Genomic DNA, 24,218 nt, shown 5'->3' with positions numbered 1-24,218 from the left:
ACTCTCCCTCCTTTATTTCTCTCGCTCTCTCTCCTTCCTAATTATTATAACCCCATCTTATTTTCCCACTTCCTCTATCAAATCACTTATAGGGTTCTACTTCTTACTGCTCCCACAAAAATGCCATTTTTAACGTTGGAAATCATCACTTTTACATTTCTTATTTTTGCCATTTTTGCAAGATATGGATTTACATCTGAGTACGTATAAACTCAAATTTTGAGTTAGGAATTTCAGAAGAGAGTGAGTATGCAAGGTTTGTCTTCTTTGTCTCAATTACCTCAGACAGCATGAATTTTCCTAGTTCCATTCATTCACCAGCAAATGTTATTGTTTTAAATATTGACTAATAATTAATTTTAAAATCATAAACTAATATTTAGTTCATTTTTGAGACCATAATATAATTACATAATTTTCTGACTTACATTTCCTCCCTCCACTCCTTCTGGAACACCTCTCCTGCCTCTTTCAAATTCATGATCTTTTTTCATTGACTGTTATAGTGTGCATCATATATATGTTATGATGTCCTGCAATCTGCAGCTTAATATAAGCTCCAAAGTCTTGTAATGTTCCTATGTATGTTTTCAGGGATGATTGCTTAGTGGTTAATAACTAACTAATTGTTGTGCTCTTTCCTGGAAAAGACTATTTCTCCTACTCTCAGCTTTTACTATTTCTCTATAGAATTAGTGGTTTCTTCCACTTTGGTATATGTATTAGCATTACCTTGAACATTTTATGTATATGCAGATGTATTGGTAAGTCTTATGGTTGTAACATCTGACATCGTTAGGAAGCACACGTTGAGAGCAAATTCTGATCCTCTGCCTTTTGTAATCATTTTGACCCTTGTTCTCCATGACTTTCAACTTTAGATGTGGGAATTCTTTTGTAGATGTATCATAATTATATCTGTGATTGATTGTGGTTTTCTGTAATTATCATGATTGCAAAGAAAACTGTCTGGTGAGTGATGATCTATACATACCCGTTGCTAATATGAGGATGTTTAGGCAAACATTACTCTGGTTTACTAAAGTGATCGTTGTATATTGTCCATTTAAACTACATTTCTATACTTAGAGTTATTATAGGAATTGTTGTATAGATAATTCATAGTATGATAGCTGATAACTCCTTTACATATATTTACTGTGGTATCACCAACATCCTTCTTTAATATTTTCTACCTTCATATTTAGAATACTTATCATTTATTTAGTTATTGGCTATTTATACATTTTTACCACTTTGATTATTTTCTACACTTATATCTGTGATGCTGAACCTGTTTAAAATTCCCCATCACTTTCCTGAAGTCAATTTCTATACCTATTCCATAGAAGAATCTCAAATACAAAACAAAGCCCTGTTACACTAAAAAGGGAACAAAGAGAACAAGTATTTAGCTCGTTCATTATTTATCTCAATTAGTGTCCCATATTTGAATTGTGAATATTTATATTATCCAAAAATTAACACATAATATGCATATCTTATTAAAATGTGTTTTCATTACTACCTTCTGTTTTGATATAGCATGTCTGAGTCTGTGAACCAAAAGGCTCTTAATTTTGGTTTAAATATACATCTCTGAAAAATGACTGAAAAGAAGGTAAATAATTCAATTTACTATTACAATGGGTATTATTGCAGAGATTACATTAACTCATCAAAATTATCACTTTTTATATGATGTCTTTTGTTTTAAAACACCTCAAAGAGATTATATCAGGTCTTAGGAGAATAATGTAGCACTTTGGGAAAAAGATGCACCCTAGAAGCCCTGCACTAGAAGCCAGGATGGAGAAGACCTCCACGGCCACCATGGCTTTGCCCTTGGTGCTGTGGTAGACAGGGAGGAAGGTGACCCAAACACTCATGAACAGCAGCATGCTGAATGTCAGGAACTTGGCTTCATTGAAAGTGTCAGGGAGATTCCTCACCAGGAAAGCCACAGTGTAACTCCCAAGGGCCAGGGTCCCTAAATATCCTAGAACACAGTAGAAAGCAGTAACTGAGCCCTTGTTGCATAAAAGGATGACATGAGCATGTTCTGAGTGTGCATCTGTGTCGATATAGGGAGGTGAAGTTCCCAGCCAGACTCCACAGAGCATAAGTTGGATCAGGAGACAGATGGGGATGACAGAGTTATAGATGCCTGAGGCAAACAACCTTCTCATTGTCCTTCCTGGTTTCATGACCCGAAAAGCCATAATTACAGTTATAGTTTTGGCCAAAACAGTGGAAAGAGCCAGCGTGAACACAAGTGCAAATGTAATTTGTTGCAGTATACAGGAGGCTGTGTTTGGGCGGCCAATGAAGAAAAAGGGACAGAGGAAGCAGAGGAGGATGGAGACAAGCAGGATGTAGCTGAGAGTTCTGTTGTTGGCCTTAACAATGGGTGAGTCTTGGTGCTTGAGAAAGATCCCCAACACCATAGCTGTGATGACACAGAAGCACAGAGCTATGCAGGCCAGAGCCATGCCCAGAGGATCCTCGAAGGACAGGAAGGTTATTGACTTGGGCAGGCAACGGTTTCTCTCAGGGTTTGGGTACTCTTGTCGTTGGCAAGGGATGCACTCCTGCTGATCTGTGGGAAGGAAGTGAGTCAACATTTCAGCTTACACAATTATTTACTCATTCCATATTCAAATCATGAAGAATAATTTTCAATGTGGGTAGCCAAACAAAACAAAACAAAAACACACATACAAATAAACTTGTGGAGGAAGGATTATTCTACTTCTTTATAGTGCCAAGGACATGAAAGCTTCATAAATCCAATTTCTCACATTCATCTTGTTTACTTAATAATAAGCCTTCTGTTCACAAGTTTATTCTTGTTTTTGTAAGGCAGTGAAAATGAAATGTATATTACTCATATACAGATAAATGAAGCCTGTCAAGGAATCCATAAAGTTGTTTTAAAAATTATTTATTTTTATTCATTTTTTAGATTCTATTTTTAACTACTTTTTAAAATTAATTTACTCTTGTTACATCTCAATGGTTATCCCATCCCTTGTATCCTCCCATTCCTCCCTCCTTCCCTATTTCCCCTTACTCCCCTCCCCTATGACTGTGACTGAGGGGGATTTCCTCCCCCTGTGTATGCTCATAGGGTATCAAGTCTCTTCTTGGTAACCTGCTGTCCTTCCTCTGAGTGCCACCAGGTCTCCCCCTGCAGGGGACATGGTCAAATATGAGGCACCAGAGTACATGTGAAAGTCAGACCCCACTCTCCACTCAACTGTGGAGAATGTCCTGTCCATTGGCTAGATCTGGGTTGGGATTTGAAGTTTACGGCCTGTATTGTCCTTGGATGGTGCCATAGTTTGAGCGGGACCCCTATGTACAATGCATTTTGTTCATATCAATGTATCAAAATACACATCACTGATTTCACCATCATAAGCACTTCTAGGTTCTGTTTTGTTTTTTGTTTTGTTTTTTGATTACTCACAGTTTAAGTTGATAGTTGTTAACTCATTTCTGTGTAATTCTCCTAAGGTATGGTGGGAACAAGTTAGATTTCATATTCTTAGCCTAGGAAATAATCCTTATTTGACAATAAATATACAACACTTGCATCAACAAATGGCAGCTATAAGCTCAGTTATATCAGGAAGATTCTCAACTGCAGAAGTTCATGACAAATTCTTTGGCATCCTTTGACTCAGTACAGGGGATTGTGTCTTTTATTATTGATTCAGGAATAAACCTGAGAATTGTTCTAATTTTAAGTTTAAGTTATAGCTTTAATATTTCCTTTATTATAGGCTTAGACCTCTTAGAAAATGCAGCTTAAAGTAGGAAGTCATACAATATACACTCCTGAAGGAATAAATCTCAGTAAATAAGATAGCTTAACTAACATAACTTTTCCTACTTTATACCATAGGTAATGACACATATAGTAAAAGCAGTTAGTTATTAGTATTGGCTATTCATAAAAAGACTTGTTATGTTATTTTGAGTTTAGAGTGCTCTTATAATACAACATTGCCAGCCTAAAAGCTGGATGTCATATATTAAATGTGTTTTTCTTAGAGAAGATATTATTTAGATTTTAAAATTAGAATTATAGGAGCAGCAAAAATAATAATGTCTGTTCCATTTGTGTTTTCTAATTTCAAAAAAACTTGTATCCCTGGATGTGTAATGAAATATGAAACACCTGCTCTCTACAAGTTGTATAATGATCAGCTCGTCTTTTTTTGTGTGTGTGTGTGAAACTTGAATAAATAAAGAAGCACCTAGTTGCTAGTCAGTCAGAGGCACAGAAACACCTGACGTCTATAAACTCATAGCCACAGAAAGGCTTAATTGTTAGTGGTCATTTGTGAGATTCCCCTGACCATTGTGCTTGGTCCATTCTCTCCCCTGCTGACCCCTTATCATCTCTGAGGACCTCTCTGTTAGCAAGGCCTGCTGACTCTTTTCTTCATTCTCAGGAAGGTCCCCCAGGATGCCCCAGGCACAGGCTGACAGAGAGTGAACACCAATAAGAGACTATGAATAGGATTCATCTGGGCTTGCTACACATATGTAACAGTTGTTCAGCTGGGTTTTCATGTGGGACACCTAACAGCAAGACCAGGGTCTGTCTCTGACTCTTTTGCCTGGTATTTGATCACTTTACATTAACTGGAATGTCTTGTGTATCCTCGAGAGCAGAAGATGTGCATAGCCTTAAACAGATTTACAATAATGTCCTCTCATGTCCATATGACACACACACAAACATACACACAGAGATAGAGGGGGATATGAAGACAGGAAGCAGATAAGATACACAATGAAAAATAATGGTTATATTTTTAAGATCTTATTTTTACCTGTAGATATCTGTTACTTATTCTTTGTAAGTGGAAATAAAGGTTCATTCCCTTAAAGTGATGACAATATTATATACTTTTGCAAGGAATTTAATGTACCATAACAATAGATCTTAGAAAATAAGAATATTTAATTCATCTTTCAATGTTTTATTGTTTAAAATGGAGTTCTCTCTTTGTTATATAGTTACATGTTGGCCTTTTTTGTTTTTTATTTGTTTGTTTTTGTTATGTTTTTGAAGGATTCTCTGTGTAACCTTGACTGTCCGGGACTCACTTTGTAGACCAAACAAGTTTCGAACTCATAGAGACACACCTGCCTCTCACTCCCAAGTGCTGGGATTAAAGGCTTGCATCACCTCTGCCCGCCAAGAGGTTGGCCTTTTTGAAGATAGTATTTAAGTAATAAATTGTCAGTACTATTAGAATGTTGTCTTTTCCTTCTGGTTTTTTGATTCTTTATAATTTTTAAATTATAACATACTTATTTCACTATCCCTCCTCTTGTTATTCTCTGAAAACCTTCTCCTGGACCTACCTTATACTTGATACAAAATTCATGACCTCATTTCATCAAATGTGTGAGTGTTTATATTCATAAATACAACATACTCAGTCCATATAATATTACTTGTATGTGTTATCTCATGGTAGACCACAAAGATCTATAGGCACGTGTATATTCATTTATAAAGACATATTTCATACTATTCTTTATATGCAAAATGACACCCTTGGCTTAATTTCAGGGAAAAATCTCCAGGTTTGTTTATTCAACATACAAAGTGATCCTGGACAATTGATGACCTCACATTTAATGGGGGACCTATACTATTACTATAAGATTTGAAATGACAATTCCATGTAAAAAAAAAAAGTCATGTTTTTGAAAGAGGGTGCATATGTCATTATAGCGTTAGAACTTAAACTCAAATCTTAACTCATTGCATGGCATCTGCAGTGATTAATAATGGATGTGGGGATGAGTGAAGGAGACGTGGAGAACAGCACTGCATTATGACAATAACAAAGTTACTTCTTAGTTTTCTCCCGCATTCTGAAGCAGTTAGAGTAATGGTAATATTTTTGAACCTGTCTGGTTGGAAATGTGCCCCTCTGGACATAAGACACAAGAAAAACAGCACACAGGTCTTTCTTCTTGTAGAACTTTCCAGAATCCTGGACCACAGCTCGGTGTACAAACAGATTGAGGAGTCTGAGGGCAACAAAGAAAAACTGATCATAATATTGAACAGTAGTTTAAAATATTTTAAGCTAATCAACTTAAATACACATATCCTATGGAACAGTGTGTTTTCTATTTGGCAGTGTTGAATGTACATTTGAAGTTGGCATACTTCCCAATGCTAAATGTTCAACATTCCTTTATGGTGACCAAACTGAGGCTCACATCTGTCTAGGCATTGTGAAATGTGTAGAGTGTCTGCTGTGAGGCAGAAATCCAGAACTCCTTCTTTTTTTTTTTTTTTTGAATTATGGAACAGGAAGAGTTGGGCTGTCACCCTGGAACCTAGTCACTCTTGCCTCATCCATTTCTCCCTTTATTTTGACAATCATAGAGTAACACCCATGCACTCTGATTCAGCTGCAGGAGGAAGTTCACTTTTCTCAGGAAAGATGTTTTGGCTGGTTGGTCCCAGCTTCTCCTGATACCATCAATGTTGATATTCTATGGACACTGAGTTATAAACCATTACTGTGACTTTTAACCTTCCCTACCAATGCTAAGAATGGCTCTATGCCTGTTCTTTCAAAAATTAGTGATGTCTTCTCTTGGGATTTTCAACATCTGCGTCCTTAGTTGATCACATTAACTACTAAATTTCTAACACAACTTGTTTTACTTTAGAAATTGTGTAGGACAGGCATATTTCTGTCTTTCCTTGGACCTCTTTTCTGCATTGATTTGGACTCAGTTTCTGTCTCATACATGTCTGCACATTAACAGGGAGATGGGGCTGGTGGACTAGCTCAACAGTTAAGAGTCCATACTGCTCTCACAGAGAAAATTCAGCTTAATTCTTAACACATATATTTAGCAGATCATATATATTTGTTACAGAAATGTCTTGTCAAAAATACATTATTTTTCTTGTTTATGCTAACTCACAAAGTAATAAAAATATTGGTACACTTGATTATGAGTTGTATTAATGAAAGGACACACTTAGTTTCAGCCTGCATGTATAATACAAATGTGTGAATATATAAATATATGTTTGTGTACATGTATATGTATACAGATAAGAACATACGCACACCTATTTATAACCATAAATACTCCATCATTAATGAACACACACATTAAAATACAATTAACATAATTCTAATGGTTTATTTCTTATTTAAAGTCATCAAACATAATGAGATGATTTAATATTTAACATGCTTGCCAAACAAGCATGAAAACTTGAAATTGGTCATACTGAAGGCATGGAAACAAAACATGTCTGCAGCCCAAACTTTTCGATCATGAAGACAGAGATGGAACCTAAGTAATGCTTTCAACTGCATACAGCAAAATCTGAAAACGAGGGTTTCAGAGAGATATCCTGTTTACAAATGAAATGGAGAGCAATGGAAGAAGACAATCAGTATTGTCTGTGTGCTTAACAATCATATATGCTCACACGCATGAGTGCTCACACACAATCTCACTACAACAATAGACCTAAAATCTTAACATATAAAAATTATTTTAAAATTTCAAAGATACATCACACAATCATTTCTCATAACCCTTTACAAAAATTTCTCTACATACTTAATAGTGAAAATTTGCAGACCTGATTAAAGTTGCTTGGCCATTTAATCAGAACTTCATTGATAAAAAAGCCTTGATCTTGTGGACTCTTAAAGACAAACTCTCCCACTTTAAATGGTAATGGAGTATGCTTGGTATATTCCATAAAGTTTTTTATATCATATATTTCCATAATATTCCTATTTTTATCAAAGCTTATTTCTTCTCCAGCAGCATTTATAACTTCGATTGTCCTCAGAAAGGGGTGAAGCTGCAGAGGGACAACATTTGGACAGGAGTAGTTCAGTAGTTCATACAAATGACTGGTGGATAGTCTCTAAAAGAAATTTATTTTATCACTCTCTAACATGGCTTCCTTTTTTGAAGATGTGTAGATTGTTTAGATGACTCTCCAGTTCACTTAGTGAAATTAACATTTATCCCCATGATAGTAACGCAAGAATTACTGCATACAAGTAAATATGTTGTCTAAGGGATAGAACCTAGCATAGTGTGGAGCACGTTTTTACTGGGAAAAAGGTCCTGCGTCTTTCCCCAACACCAGAAAACAGTTTCCAATTAGAATATGTGTGTGTGTGTGTGTGTGTGTGTGTGTGTGTGTGTGTGTGTGTATAAAATCTGAGTGAAAATATAAACACTATTATTTCTTTAATTCATATGTAGTAAGGTATGCCCATTTTATGCCACAAAATGAACATATGTGAACATTTTATTTGGGTACACAATTACACATGTAGATATAGAGTTCCTCGATGTGATAATATTAAGAAGAGTTTATACAAACTATGAAACTCAGGAAAATGTATATTAAATGTGTACAAAGTATAAATGTCCATTTTACTTAAGGAAACTGAAAAGAGAATCACAGAGCTCCTTCTTTGCTACCTGATCTGTTTTGGGTCACATTTGATTTTCAACTTGGATATGAATCATAAGTAAGACAAAATTTTGTCTATGTTTTCTGCTCTTTAACTCAAGTTTTAAAAATACTTCTTTAAACACCATCAAACCAAATAACCCAATTGAGAAATGGGGCTTGGAACTAAACAGAGAATTCTCAACAGAGGAATATCAAATGGCTGAGAAACACTTAAAGAAATGCTCAACCTCCTTAATCATCAGGGAAATGCAAATCAAAACAACTCTGAGATTCCATCTTACACCCATCAGAATGGATAAGATCAAAAATTCAAGTGACACCACATGCTGGCGAGGATGTGGGGAGACAGGAACACTCCTTCATTGCTGGTGGGAATGCAAACTAGTACAACCACTTTGGAAATCTATCTAATGCTATCTCAGAAAAATGGGAATAGGGCTTCCTCAAGACCCAGATATTCCACTCCTTGGAATATACCCAGAAGATGCTCCAGCACACAACAAGAAAATTTGCTCAACCATGTTCATAGCAGCCTTATTCATAATAGCCAGAACATGGAAACAGCCTAAGTGTCCCTCAATAGAAGAATGGATAAAGAAACTGTGGTACATATACACTATGGAATACTATTCAGCTATTAAAAACAAGGAATTCCCGAAATTTGTGAATAAATGGATTGATCTAGAAATGATCATAATGAGTGAGTTAACCCAGAAGCAGAAAGACTCAAATGGTATATACTCACTTATATCTGCATATTAGCCCAAGGGGCATGTCCCACGAAAGCCTTCACTTACCAGGAAACCGAGACAGAGAGGAGGACATTCTAGTGGGACTCTAGATGAGAGAAGCATGGGAGAATGGCAAAGTAGAAGGATCCAGAGGGTCCTAGAAGCCTACAAGTAGAACATTATGATAGGCAGATTTGGGCCCAGGGGTCCCGCTCAAACTAAGGCACCAGCCAAGGACAATACAGGCGGTAAACCTTAAACCCCTACCCAGATCTAGACAATGGACAGAATGGAGTGGAGAGTGGGATATTACTTTCTCACATACTCTGGTGCCTCACCTTTGACCATGTCCCCTGGAGGGGGAGACCTGGTGGCACTCGGAGGAAGGACAGCAGGTTACCAAGAAGAGACTTGATACCCTATGAACATATATAGGGGGAGGTAATCTCCCTCAGGAACAGTCACAGGGGAGGGGAATAAGGGGAAAATGGGAGGGAGGGAAGAATGGGAGGATACAAGGGATGGGATAACCATTGAGATGTAACAAGAATAAATTAATAAAGTAAAAAAAATACTTCTTTATATGTTAGATAAAATTATTTTGTTTTCTAACAGAGTGTTCTTCATACATGTCGGTATGACACTACACATGTGCCTTATGCCTGTGAATGACAGAAGAATGCATATCCACCAGTTACAGAGAGTTGTAATATTTTACCTTTGTACCTGGAAGAGAATTTGATTCCTCAAGAGCAATAAGTGCTTCTAAGCACTGAGAAATCTTTGGCCTCTAGATTTGTTATTTTATTTTTAATTTGTTTCTTGTCTAAATGCATGTATCTACATTTACCAGGTCCATACTTTGCAAATGCATAGGACAGACATGTAAGCCATGTTCCTGATAACTGGAGGTAAAGACAGTTGTGTGCCATCATGTGTGTGCTTACAACCTAACTCACGTCCTCTGCAAATGCTCTTAACTGCTAAGTCATCCCTTCAGCATGCTTTAATTTCATACCTAACTTAATACAATGGCTTAATAATTCAATTTCTTAGATTCAATGTTGTTTTACCTAATTAACAATTGCTGTTATAAAGACCTGTTGCTTATGTACTCAGTTATTTATACAGGGTATACACTAAGTAACTTAGTATCACATCTCTGGAAAGCCATGTTCACAAATTGTATCAATGTCTATGTAAAATATTACTGCTCTCCTTTATACTCAAAAGTACATATTACACATTACATATTATATATGTACATTCAAAATTAATTTTTATTCATCTATCTTTGATTAACTTGAAAATTCAATTGACCTGTTCGTCAATCTTCTTGATGACACCCTATTTGAAAGTGATCATGAAGGCTCATAGATGTAAATGAATCCTCGGTTTATATCTTATTGTTGAAACCCCAATCATATCCACTTATTATTAATACATGGAAAGATGGCCTAGGCTCATAAGCACTGTCAGTGTTTTAATATATAATAATGGAAGCACAGCCTTGGCTTTACCTTCATTTAACCTAGTTAAAAATAAAGAATTTGTCAGGTGTGGGGTTTGTGAAGATCTTTTCCCAGTACGTTGGCTATTGCTTGGTTCTATTGACAGTGTGTCCTGCCTTACAGGAGCTTCTAAACCTCATGAGGTCCCATTTATTAATTGTTGACCTTAAGGCCTGGGCTTTTGGTGTTCTGTCAGGGAGTTGTCTCCTGAGCCAATGTGTTCCAGGATCTTCCCCACTGACAAATGTCTAATACCCAAAATATATAAAGAATTCAAGAAATTAAACACCACCAAACCAAATAACCTAATTGAGAAACAGGGCTCAGAACTAAACAGAGAATTCCCAACAGAGGAATATTGAATGGCTGAGAAACACTTAAAGAAATGCTCAATGTCTTTAGCCATCAGAGAAATGCAAATCAAAAAATCTCTGAGATTCTATCTTACACCCATCATAATGGCTAAGATCAAAAATTCAAGTGACACCACAGGCTGGCAAGGATGTAGAGAAAGAGGAGCACTACTTCATTGCTGGTGGGAATGCAAACTTGTGCAACCACTTTGGAAATCTATCTGGCACTTTCTCAGAAAACTGGGAATATGGCTTCCTCAAGACCCAGCTATTCCACTCCTTGAATATACACAGAAAATTCTCCACCACACAACAAGGACATATGCTCAACCATGTTCATAGCAGCCAGAACCAGGAAACAGCCTAAATGCCCCTCAGTAGAAGAATGGATAAAGAAACTGTGGTACATTTACACTATGGAATACTACTCAGCTATTAAAATAACCAAGGAAATCCCAAAATTTGTGGACAAATGGATGGGACTAGAAATGATCATTATGAGTGAGCTAACCCAGAAGCAGAAAGACTCACATGGTATATACTCACTTATAATTGGGCACTAGCCCAAAAGTCATGTCCCACAAAATTCTTCACTTACCAGGAGATTGGGATAGATGTGAGGACATTGGGATAGATGTGAGGACATGCTACTGAGACTATAGGTAAGAGAACTGTAAGAGATGGGGAAATAGAAGGACCCAGAGGGTCCTAGAAACCTACAAGAAGAACATTGTGATGTGTAGATCGGGGCCCAGGTGGATCTGATCAAATTATTGCACTAACCAAGGACAATACAAGTAGTAAATATTGAGCCCCTACTCTGATCTACCCAATGGACAGGACATGCTCCACAATTATGTGGCGAGTGGGGACTGACTGTGACATTAACTCTGGTGCCCCATATTTGACCACTTCCCCTTGGTGGGGAGGCCTGATGGCTCTCAAGGAAATAATAAGTGGGCTACAAAGGTACAAAGGTGTGGCTTGATAGCCTATGACCATATAGTGAGGATGTCCCCCTTGGTCTTAGAACTAGGAGAGGGGAATAGGGTGAAAGTGGGAGGGAGAGAGGAATGGGAGGGTACAAGTGATGAGATAACAATTGAGTTGTAATCTGAAAAAATTAATAAAATTTAAATTTAAAAAAGAATAAAGAATTTGTAAAATGAATTACTTTTCAGTTAATTATGACTCTAGAACAGGCTACTTATTTTTCAACAAGTTTCTTCCTGTGGTCTCACGTCATTAAACATAGATGGCATTTTATGTGAAGTAGCAGGTTTGGACATATTCAATATGTGTATCTTTTGGCAATAGACATGTTCTATGAAAATATGTAAATTTTGATTACTGAACTTCCTATATTTTGGCATTATTTATGTTTACGTTTTACATTTCACCACACTAGGAAAAATATTGCTGAAATTCATTCAAATGTAATGTCTTCAAATCTGCCTTTAGTCCTCAAATCATATAAGATCAATACAGATATATATATCACTGTGAGAGAACCCTTTTCCATATTAATTTATACTTTTAATTATGATATAAAAATGTGTACTTCCCTGAACACAGTGAATTACTTACTAGTAATTTAAGTCCTGATGCTTCCCTTGCTTATGAAGGAGGCTTACCTGCCATGGGAGAAGCTGGCCATTGTTTGTGTCTTCATGAGAGCCCAGTTCTGTTTTGTGCAACAGCGTTTTATGGAGGGCATGGGCCACTGCATACACTGCATTCCATATGGAATAACTGGTCTCAGAAACAGTCATAACTTCATGTTTTTCTTGCATACTCTTTAGAGAAGTATTTGGGGGACAGGGATAATGACTTCGACATAGCAATTCAGGAGAGCAATCAAAATTGTCAACCCAGAATTTAAAGAAATATAAATCTCCTGGGTACTGAGATGGTGTAAGAGCCTCAAGAAAGTTCTTGAGGCCAGGGATCATTTTCTCCTTTGAAAATAAAAAGCTTCCACTGAAAAAGTTCATCCAATCCCTATCTTTATTGATTACAGTCTCTAAGTATGTAAAGGGCTGCTTTGCCATGATCCACACTTTCTTTGTTACAGGTACTTTACTTGCAGCTAGGAATGGCAGAACGTCATTTATATCACCATAGAATATTGCTACATTTACTTGTGTATGTTGGTTCAAGTTCACAATACCAGGAACATAGTTTTTCCATGATTTCCAATTAACTGGGATTACTTGTGTAAAAGCCAAACAGATATCTTCTGAAGTCATTTCTGCTTTAAGCTGAGAAAAGAACTCCTTTCCTTTCAGATCATCAGCCACAAACAGCCCCACCCACTTCCAGCCAAAGTGTAGCAGTAAAGAGATGACAGCTTGAGTTAGAGCTCTGTCTTTAGGAGACATCTGATAAAGGGATGGGAATGTACCTTTGTCACTTAGCACAGTATCAAAAGCTCCATATGTGACCTAAAGAAGTGGAAAAAAAGGAGATTATGAGTTCCTATTCATTAGGAAATATCAGTCTGTATGAATTATGACATGTTTACATCCTATCTTGATTAGTTACGTATCTGTGTTGTAAACTTTGACTTATGAGCAAATGCAGCCTGAGAATCCCCAGTATATTTTCCAGTGTTTGGAAATGGAATCATAATTACTACTAAGTGATTTGGTTAGAAACTCTCACAGTTTACTGCTCGTGCTTTTCATCACACTCTTGCTATATCAAAATAATTCATTCACTGTTATTTTCAATCTGCCTACAGTAAATATAAACTGCACATCAGGTTTCTTTGGGTCATGTAGCTATGTGATTGTGGACAAGAATACTTTCTTAACTTACTTGTGAGACTTTGTAGAGCTCCAAAAGTGTTCCAATTGCAGCAGAAAATTCAGACAAGGTTCCTGAAAGAACTCCTAGAGCTTTGTGTTGACTTTTGCAGTTGTAGTTACAGATATACTCACTCCTTCCAGACAGCCACATCAGAGGCCCCTCCAAGGTCTTTCGGTTAGAAATAAAAGCATTGTAGATGTGGACACCCAAGGTCACATTAGGAAGCAGGTGTGAGTCCTTATTGATCTCCTCAATGGCAAAGTATAAGGTCAGCATATATTGATAGTTTTTCCATCTGGACCTAAACAAGAGGAACAGACTGATGAGTACAGTCAGTCCATTTTTCTCAGAAGCTCTTTATCAAATTTAGGTCAATATATGTCTTAAGCCCTGGCTTCTCCTTTGACATGTTAAGCTTATGTGAATGAGAACGGACAACTCAGGAACATCATGGACTCACTCCTGAATTATCAGATATTGACCTGTTTTTAATCATTTTTTCTTGAAGTTCATTTATGGATTAAAGTGCCAGCTGTCTTTATCCAATGACTGCTGAATACATAAGTGCTGATGACATCTCTCTTTAGGGGAGCATGGTGATACAGAAGAGTCACAAGGTGTTCATCAGGAATGTAAATATGAACTGAATGTGCTTTTATTCTGCAATTAGTCAATTCCGTATACATATAAACACGGTAAGAAAAGGCTTGTTTACATGCATTCCTAGTATCAAAGTGTCCATTTGGGAGATGAACTGATGGCCAGGCATTTAGCCACACTGAAGCCCTTTGAAGGAAATCTGGCATCAGTTCTCAGTTCCTAAAGGTGATAAGTTATATTTCTTTCATCTGTGGGCACCAGGCACACATGTGGTATTCACACATACACAAGAAGATAAGCACTCAAATACATGAAATAAAAATAAATAAACCTATTTAAAGTAGTGTTTTTGGGGCTTGATAAATGATTCTGACATTGTGGTTACGTCCCACTCTTGTGGAGGATCATGAGTCACATCACATTAGACATGTTTTGGGATACTATAGTATGTTATACAGGTTCTGGGAAATCTATGAACTGCTCTCACTTCTGCAGGTACAGGCATACATGTGACACACACACACACACAAACATACAAACATAAAATAAATAAATAATAAATAAATAAACCTTTTCAAAAATGTAAGAATTAGTAGCAAAAGGAAAAGAGTTTCTCTAAGCTGGTAGATTAACCAAATGAGTAGAGATTCCTGTGTAAGGCAGTGAAAGAAAAAAAGTAAGTAAAAATAGCTTATTAATAAGAGGTAATCTAGTGAGGGAAGTGGAGGCTGGATCTGACATGGACTCTTCTGCCTGCTTTTTTCTGTCACTTTCTCCAGTGAGGGATGCCTTGCCTGGTCATAGGTGAAGAAATGCCCTCAGTTATGATGTGTCTTCTTATGCTATGTTGGGTGGGAGATTCGCCTTCTCGGGGGAGTAAGGAATTGGAAACACAGAGGGAGGATGGGACAGAGGAGAGATTGGGATGTGATCAAGAAGTTAAGTGAATAAGTAGTTTAAATAATTAAAACATAAATAATAAAAATATATAATAGATAAAATCATTAAAAATGAAAGAGAAAGAGAAAAACCTGAGTCCATTAGGTAAAATAGTGCTCACGATTGGAGGAAATGAAACTCTGATGCAGCTAGGTGGGCTGAACTCTCTCAGTCATGGCATTGGGTAGTAGTGGAGGGATCCTTGGTAGCTACTTTCACAACCCATGTTAGACACAAGATGGCTGGCCCCACTAGAGGCATTAAAGAGAAATTGTGAGCCTGAAGTCCACTGAGTTCTCTTGAAGGAACTATTAAAGAACAGCTCAGACATCAACTGGGAACACTGAGGCAGGGCAAAGATCCAGCAACTGTCAGGGGTCCCTGCATACTTTCTCTGAGGGCAACTTTCAAGGCCATAACTGAATGTTACCAGAGATGGCTTCCTCTGAAAGTGGCAAACTGGGAGGCCAGAATTAAATTGCTGAAGGAGGGCTAGTGCTGATGGGTGCCAGGTGGGTACTTACAGCTATCATTTAAGCAATGTCTAGGGCTGATGGCTCCTAGAGGGACCTTCCATTGATGGTGGCCTGTGATGGCTAGGGATGATGGCTTCTAGAGGGAATTTTCCACTGTTAGTGACAAAGCATCTAAAAAAGAAAGCAAAAGGAGAGAAAAGAACCATGCACACACATACACATGCTTGCACTTGATGAGGAAACAAGATAGATTCCAGCAGGTAGGTTCCAATAAGCTTCTTCTTTAAAACTTCTTTTACTTCACAAATTTTACATACATACATACATACATACATACATACATACATACATACACACATAAATACATTCACATATTGTGAGAATAGAAATGGATTGAAACAACCTTACAAGGCATACACACAAATAAACATATGTTGATAGATGGAACAACTCCAAAGAGCAGGTGCCAACCCAACAGGCATTGCACAAGTGGACGAAAGTACACATATACATTTGGTTAATTGAAAAAACTCAGAAGACTGAAATCCAACAATATTATTATTTCTACTACAGTTATGTATCCCAGCAAGATCTTCTAAACAATAAAAAAATCATAATGTGGTTACAGTCTCTTTTTCTCTAAGTGATTGATTACAATGAGTATATGTAATAAAAACATGTTCTTCAATACCTTCACATGCTCAAAAATTTTACATAATATGGATGAAAAACAAATGTGAAAAACATGGTTTTTCCAGGAATCTATGTACATTTCTAACTAAGTACTTGTTATATATTAACAAAGAATAACAAAAAATGTAATTTCGCTGATAGCTTTTCTTTAATTGGCAGGCTGTAATATGCAGTTACAATGAAATAATCAGCAATACTAAAAAGTAATCTTATGAGGATATCCAAGATGGTGGCATAGATCACACAATCCTTTTGACTAGCAGGACAAGCAGGGCTGCACAGAAACCTAAAGATGAAACTGAAATCTACAAAACACAAATTCTGTTGCTTCCAGGTGACAGGGATCCACATTGTGTGGAGCACGGGTAGGTCTGACCACTGACCAACGAACTAACCAACAGAAAAATCCCAGGGGACAACCCACATTAGCCACCATCATGAGAAAGACTGAAACGTCAGTGCAGCTTTAGGTGCTCACCTCCCTTCTGCTGGGGGCAGAGCTGAGTCTCAGCAGTGGACATAATTGACATTAACTTCCACCCTGAGAAAAAGTGTGGGGCACCTAATGACCTTTAGGCTCTGAACTCTCAGCTCCCTGGCTGCTTACAGGTCTATTCCAGCTGAGTCACAGAGCAGATAGGCAGAGTGCTGCCATCTCAAATAGTCCTGTGGAGCAGCTTTGGGCTCCGATCTCGCTCAGTCCCCCAGCCACTTATCAGTCTGACCCATCTGCGACACAGAGTATTCAGACAGAGCTGAATCCAGGCTCCTGCCACAATCTGCATTAATGTCCATCCTGTGAGTAGCTTCGTGTCTGGGTCTATCTCGGCTGCCCACCGGAAGCATACTTCTCTGACACAGTGAGGCCACAAAGCAGACAGGCTGAGCAGGCCACAATCCACATTAACTACTATCCTGCTAGAAGCTTCTAGCCTTGATCTTTCCCTGTCCACCTGCAACTTCTTGGCCTGATCAATCTAGGTCACAGAGCAGACTGTCAGAGCGATGACCTATGCAGGCCACACTCCACAGAGCTGCCATTCCTTGAGCAGCTTTGTGCTCTGATATCTCTCCACGAGCCAGCAACTTGCTGGCCTAGCCCAACTGAGGTACAGAGTAGATAACAGAGCACTGTCATCTCAAGAAGGCCTGTTGAACACCCCAGAAGCTCTGAGCTCTGGTCCCCATCAGTGCCTCAGCTGCTTCCCAGCCTTGCCCAACTGGGATACAGAGGAGATAAGCCAAGCTGAGTCTGGTGTGAGCCAAGACACACATTTGTTGCCATGTCAAGAAGGTTTGTTGGACACGATCATTTTCAAGCTTGAATCTCTTGCATCTCCCCAGCTGCTTACTTGCCTAGCCCATATGGAACACAGAGTAGAGAGGCAGAGCCCTGCACTTTCACAAAGGACTGTAGGGCACTTAACTAGCCTTGGGCTTTGAAATCTATCAGCCCACTCGGCTCCTGGCTAACTTAGCTGGGATACAGACACAGAACCCAGCTGTGCTGAGTTTAGTGCAGGCTCTAACATCCACAGTCCTACATCCTGAGGAGGCCTCTGGGGAGCCATAGCAAACACCCTTTGGCTTAGAGTTCTCTTTACTTGCTCCCGAACTGCCTGGCCCATAAGGGACACAGACAGGGAACTCATAGGAGGAACCCCTAGGTCTACTAACCCCAGGGACAACCAGTGTTTTATACTTTTTAGGTATAAAAAGTTCCTGACACAAAACACCAAGAAATCTTGAACTCCATAAAAGACCAAATTTAAGAATAAAAGGAACAGAATGAGGAAATGCCAAGATCCAAGGTCCAGAATACATTTTCAACAAAATTATAGAAGAAATGTTCCCTAACCTAAAAAAAATTGCCCATAAACATAAAAGAAGCCTACAGAACCCCAAATAGATTGGACCAGAAAAGAAGCTTCTGCCACCACATAATAATCAAAACATTAAATGCACATAAGAAAGAAAGAATATTAAAGACTGTAAGAGAAAATGTTCAAGTCACATATAAAGGCAAACATATCAGAATTAAATTTGACTTCTCAATAGAGAATATGAATGCTAGAAGGTCATGAATGATGTCATGCAAACATTAAAAGACCACAGGTGCCAATATAGACTACTGTACCCCACACAACGTTTAATCACCATAGATGGAGAAAACAAGATATTGCATGACAAAACCAAGTTTAACCAGAACCTAACTACAAATCCATCCCTACATAATGTACTACAAGGAAAACTACAACTTAGGACGGCTAACTACACCTAGGAAACACGAAGAAATAAATAACTCCATATGCACAAATAAAAACCACAAACACACACACACACGCACACACACACACACACACACACACACACACACATTCTCTACCACGACCAACATCAAAACAAAACTAACAAAATAACTAACAACCACTTGTCATTAATATCTCTTAAAATCAATGGCCTTAATTCCTCAGTAAAAAGGATGACAGTATGGATGTGAAAACAGGATCCATCAATATGCTGCATACAAGACACTCAACTCAGCAATAAAAATAAATATTACCTCAGGGTAAATGGTTGGAAACTGTATTCCAAGCAAATGGACCCATGAAGCAATTTGGTATAGCCACTATTGTATCTAGTAAAATAGACTTTCAAAAAAACTATCGAAAGTGATAGAGAATGTCACTTCGTCTTCATCAAAGGAAATATGCAACACGATGATGTCTCAATTTTTAATATCTCTGACCCAATGCAGGAGAAACCACATTTGTAGAAGAAATATTACTAAAGTTTAAAGCACACATTGAACCCCACACATTAATAGTTGGAGACTTCAAAACCCCTCTATCCCCAATAGAGAGACCATTGAGACCGAAATTAAATGGAGAAAGAAAGAAACCAATAGACATCATGAAACAAATGGACCTCATTGATATACAGAACATTTCATCCAAACACAAAAGAACACATCTTAATTTCAGCACCTCATAGAACCTTCTCCAAAAAATGACCATATACTTGGGCACAAAGCAAACCTCAACAGATACAAGAAAATAAAAATAATCCCTTGCATCTTATCAGATCACCATGGATTAAAAGTGGAACTCAACATCAAAAGAAACAAACAAAGATTACAAACACATGGAAACCTAACAACTCCCTACTCAATGACACCGGGATTAGGGACAAAATAAAAAGATAAATTAAAAACTTTCTAGATTTCAATGAAAGTCAAGGTACCAAATACCCAAACTTACAGGACACAATGAGAGCAGAGCTAAGAGGAAAGTTCACAGCACTAAGTGTTTTTATAAAGATACTGGAGAGATCCCATTCTATCAACTTAGCAGCACACCTGAAAGCTCCAGAGCAAATATAGCCTGGTTCTCTGACCTTTTTATGAGTAGAATAAGACATATGTAAATCTTTATTCCTATGATATGAAGAATGGCATCTAGTAATAAATCACAGGAATTCTTTAACCAACAAGAAACATTTTCTAGGCAAGGACATTCAAGAACTTGCTTTTCAATCACTGCTCGCATTTATCAATCACCTCTGTCTCCTGGTAAATGCTTTAAAGTTTTTAAAAATTGAATGTCTAAAGAAGTGATATAAGTTATGCAAATGCAAGTTATAAATGTCTGAGGAGGTGATTCAAAATATGGGGATATGAGACTTAAAGATTTATAAAGTTGAGAGTTTCAAAATATTAATCACTGGAGTTCTGATATCCTATTAAACTCACTTTGTCAATGCACTGGCAAGTCTTCTCATAGTCACAGACTCAAAACTTTTAGTGTACCTGCATTGTTTTTGTAGTTATATTTCAGCGCTTCTCATTGTTCATAAAGATCCTCTATCAGTATATATACAGACAGTAAAATGTCTGTTCATTGCTCATGATGTTATCCCAGAAGCATCCATCTCAGTTACTAAGCTTTTGCTATTGCTGGAAAGCATTGCTCTCATCAAACTGTTTACAGACACATGTTACCTTCTTTTTCTACAGTGAGGATTTCAGTGTATATTATAGATATACAGATATATAGATAGTAGTCATGTTAATATAGTTAAAACTTTTATCTCTTACATAAACTCTAGACATTACACTTTCAGCTTCAAGGAAGTGAGATTGATCCACCTATCACAGGTCAAACATAATCTAGATTAAGACTTCTGTCCATTAAAAGTTCAATATTTTTCCAGGTATGGTGGCACATGTCTTTAATGTCAGCACGCAGGAGGCAGACAGGCAGATCTCTGTGAGTTTGAGGCCAGCCTGGTCTATAAAGCAAGACCAGGACAACCAAGGCTATGCAGAGAAACCCTGTCTTGAAAAACAACAACAAAAAAGTTCAATATTTTCTGACTACTGCCTATCATTAAGGATGGGCTCTTACCTTCTCTGGTCTTGGGAATCATTCTCCCTCCCCCTCTACTCAGATACAAAGCTATAGTTTCTCCATCTTCTGAAAATATTCCTATGAGTGATTTACTTGCAAAAATATAAGAGGTATCCTGGATTTTTCTCTTTATGAACTCGATAATACCACAACTACCAAGACAACAGGCCTGTGGTTTTCTTTCCTCCTCACAGAGTAAATGTGAATTGAGGCTTCAAGAAGACACATTTCAATAAAGGGCAATCCTGATGCAGAAATTGTTGTTCAAAGAAAACATGCTAATTATAGCACCAACAGAATTACAGGATTTATGGGAAAGGCTAATTGCTACTCAACAAAATAAAAAAATAACTAACAAATGAACCGAAATACACTCAGAGATATAAAATAACAGAAGAATACTTCAGAAATTAAAGAGATGAATAATCCAAATGAGGATAAGATCAAGCTAAGAGTTCAACTGGTCATTGAGACAAGAAGCACCTTAGATGATAGAAAAAATTCATACACATAAAATACTGAGTAGTAAAAAACAGACAAATTCTAAAATAAAATTATGATTCAGGGAAGGAGGACAGATAGCAGTGTTAGAAATGGAAACCACAAAATCTCTAATGAAAACACAAGGCTCTGTGTATCCAGCAGAGTGAACTATGCGGAATACAGGCTATCAGGCATGAACACATGACTTTCAGAACACAGCATTAAACTATCAGTGAGAACTAAATAAATTATATTCACCATATCCAAACTCTGAGACACTGTAAAGAGACAAAAGACAGAGAATATGGATCAGGATATGCTAAGATTTGTACTAAAGACATGGAGATATTCAATTTCACTTGAGCAAAACCTCTCGAAGTTTGTGAAAGAAACAGGTTTTCAAACATAAGTCATTTACATGCCCAGATAGAGGTGATCAGACTGGACATTTTCCTTGACATACTTGAGTTAATGTGTTAAAACATTTATAAGACTGGCCATGAAATTACACCATGGAACAGACACAAAATATGGTTCTTTCATTCTCTGGTGTCTTCCTGACTGGAAACAAGGAAGAGAAATGGAAATGTTTGTAAACACATAATGAAGAATGTGTTGACACTGTCTTTTACATCTCTCTCTATCTTGTTCATTATTCTTAATGGAATTCCATATGTACAGCAGAGTATGAACTTTATTGCAACCAGAACACCCTTATCACATTCACTCTGATACTCACAGATGGATTCCCCATAGTATATATGGATCAGTGACAAAATCTATATTGATTAGCCTGGGTAGTTCGACTGTGAGGTACATGGGGATAAATGCAGCTAGAGTTACATCTGCCTCCATGTAGGTGCTGGGCTTCCAATAGTTATAACAGACATAGTGATCCAGGTCCATTGATGTAAGCACAGACTTCAGGAGGAAGATGAGACAAAGCAAGAGAAAGAACATGTCAGGGTCTTCACTACACAAAAGCAATGTCTTGCATTTGGGTTGATCCAAAGAGAACATAGACTTAGGTGAAGGAGCAGTCTCAGACAATGTCTGAGAACACTTTGTATGCTTCGGCTGCTTCCTACTGTTACTTCAGGCTCTCAGTCTGTACATGCCCAATAGTTCTCATGACAGGGCAAGGCATAGACTAAAGCAAAGTCCAGACAACTGAGGGTAAGTTACAGTGCTGTGATATTCCTGTAACTGTAACCAGAGTTGCCCTGCATTTGCTGGCTTTTCATTGTTCTGTTTCTTTCTCATACACATGCTCTGGGGATCCACTAGCCCAGAGGCACTGCACCTGCTCCCACTATAGGGGTGAAAAATATGTTTGGTTCCTACCTTCTTCCTCAACTTTTGTTTTTTCATAATGGTCAACTCTGACTTTGGAGAGTACTGTAGCCTGAATCAGGAGTGTAAGTCATCAAAAACCAGCTTGCTTGTTTGGGCTGGTGTTGTGAAATAGATTTTAAAAAAAGACATAGCTGTAGTCCATGAAGATCACACTTATAATATTTGATAGAATGCTTTTTCAAGAGGTGGTGTTGGAAAAAAAAAAAAGAGGTGGTGTTGGTTACTACAGTTTCTAGTTTCTGCTACTGAAATGCACATTAGCCTTGTAGTATCTATCTTGTCTCCCAGATCAGTACTCTTCTCCTTGCAGCTATAAATATAAAGCTGTAAAAAAAAGAGGATATTACAGACAAGGACAGAAGATCCTTTTCTACCTCATCCACTTTTGTATTAAGATTCTCAGGTCTTAAAATCTCAATCTGTGTTTTGTTTTTAATACACCTCTTGCACCAGCCTCTCCCCAGTTACATTTTGTAATAAATCACAAAGTTGGATTCTGAAATAATAAAGCAATCCAAGAGTCCAGCAAAGCAAGATATTTATTAGAATCATCCAATAAAAACTGTCCAATCAGGCACAGATGCAAATAGTTGGGTACTGACCAATTCTTTGAGCCTTTATCTTAGTAAATATTTAAGCAGATGACAAAATCTTATTGTACAGAGTTCCACTGATTGATTAGGCTCTCAGAGCAGATTAAGAGGTGACCTGTGACTCTAAAGTGAATCCGTGCACTATTTTTATAGGATGGAACCACAAAGCAATAGGTAGATGGGCAGGATGAGCATTTTCCTACTATATTTTGACATAGTGGTTTGAACAGGGAAGTAAACAATGGTGACTGAGCGTTAACTGGGTCCCCTGGTTTTAGGGTTCTTGACTCAGCTTTTGCAATCAGGTCCTCTTCTGGACTCCAGTTTGGAATTCAGAATGATCAGAAAGCAAAGGAGTACGAAAAATGCATGTAGTCAAATTAAGTTGTGACAGGAAATAGATTTTTGACTTGTGTGCATTAATTTAGATAATTAGCAACTTTGCTCTTTGCTTTCTTAACTTGTTCATGGACAAACATGAAATAAAAATAGAAGTAGCACAGGCGTCAGTTCTTGGATATGGGAACATAAACTCAGTTTTGAATATGACAGCAAGATGGAGATTGTTCCTGAGATGGCAGGATGGAGGCAACTATCTCCTAATAACTAAATGGAACAATTCTTCATCTCTACAGTTTTTCTTTCTCCTATAGCACTATTTATCGTAAAGCCTCTTGATATAAATTCATCATTATTATTTATCACTGTTACATTACCAAACTCCTTCTATGAGGATTCAGTCACCATGATA

The 24,218-nt window shown here is 37.5% G+C and overlaps 1 protein-coding gene across 1 annotated transcript; it reads right to left on the bottom strand.

Moving 5' to 3' along the window:
- Positions 1-1,694: 1,694 nt before the first annotated feature.
- Positions 1,695-22,424, bottom strand: LOC311586300 (vomeronasal type-2 receptor 116-like; the record flags this gene model as incomplete). Its single annotated transcript, XM_084762270.1, has 6 exons — positions 1,695-2,599; positions 5,940-6,063; positions 7,655-7,882; positions 12,742-13,551; positions 13,928-14,219; positions 22,258-22,424. The coding sequence occupies 6 exons, from the start codon at positions 22,422-22,424 to the stop codon at positions 1,695-1,697; spliced, it is 2,526 nt and encodes an 841-aa protein (XP_084618396.1).
- Between the last annotated feature and the right edge of the window lie 1,794 nt (positions 22,425-24,218).

This window comes from Acomys minous (assembly GCF_964271855.1).
Source record: "Acomys minous genome assembly, chromosome: 16".
Classification (NCBI taxonomy): domain Eukaryota; kingdom Metazoa; phylum Chordata; class Mammalia; order Rodentia; family Muridae; genus Acomys; species Acomys minous.
Note: the sequence above shows the minus strand (reverse complement) of the source record. Positions and strands in the feature narration are given on the sequence as shown.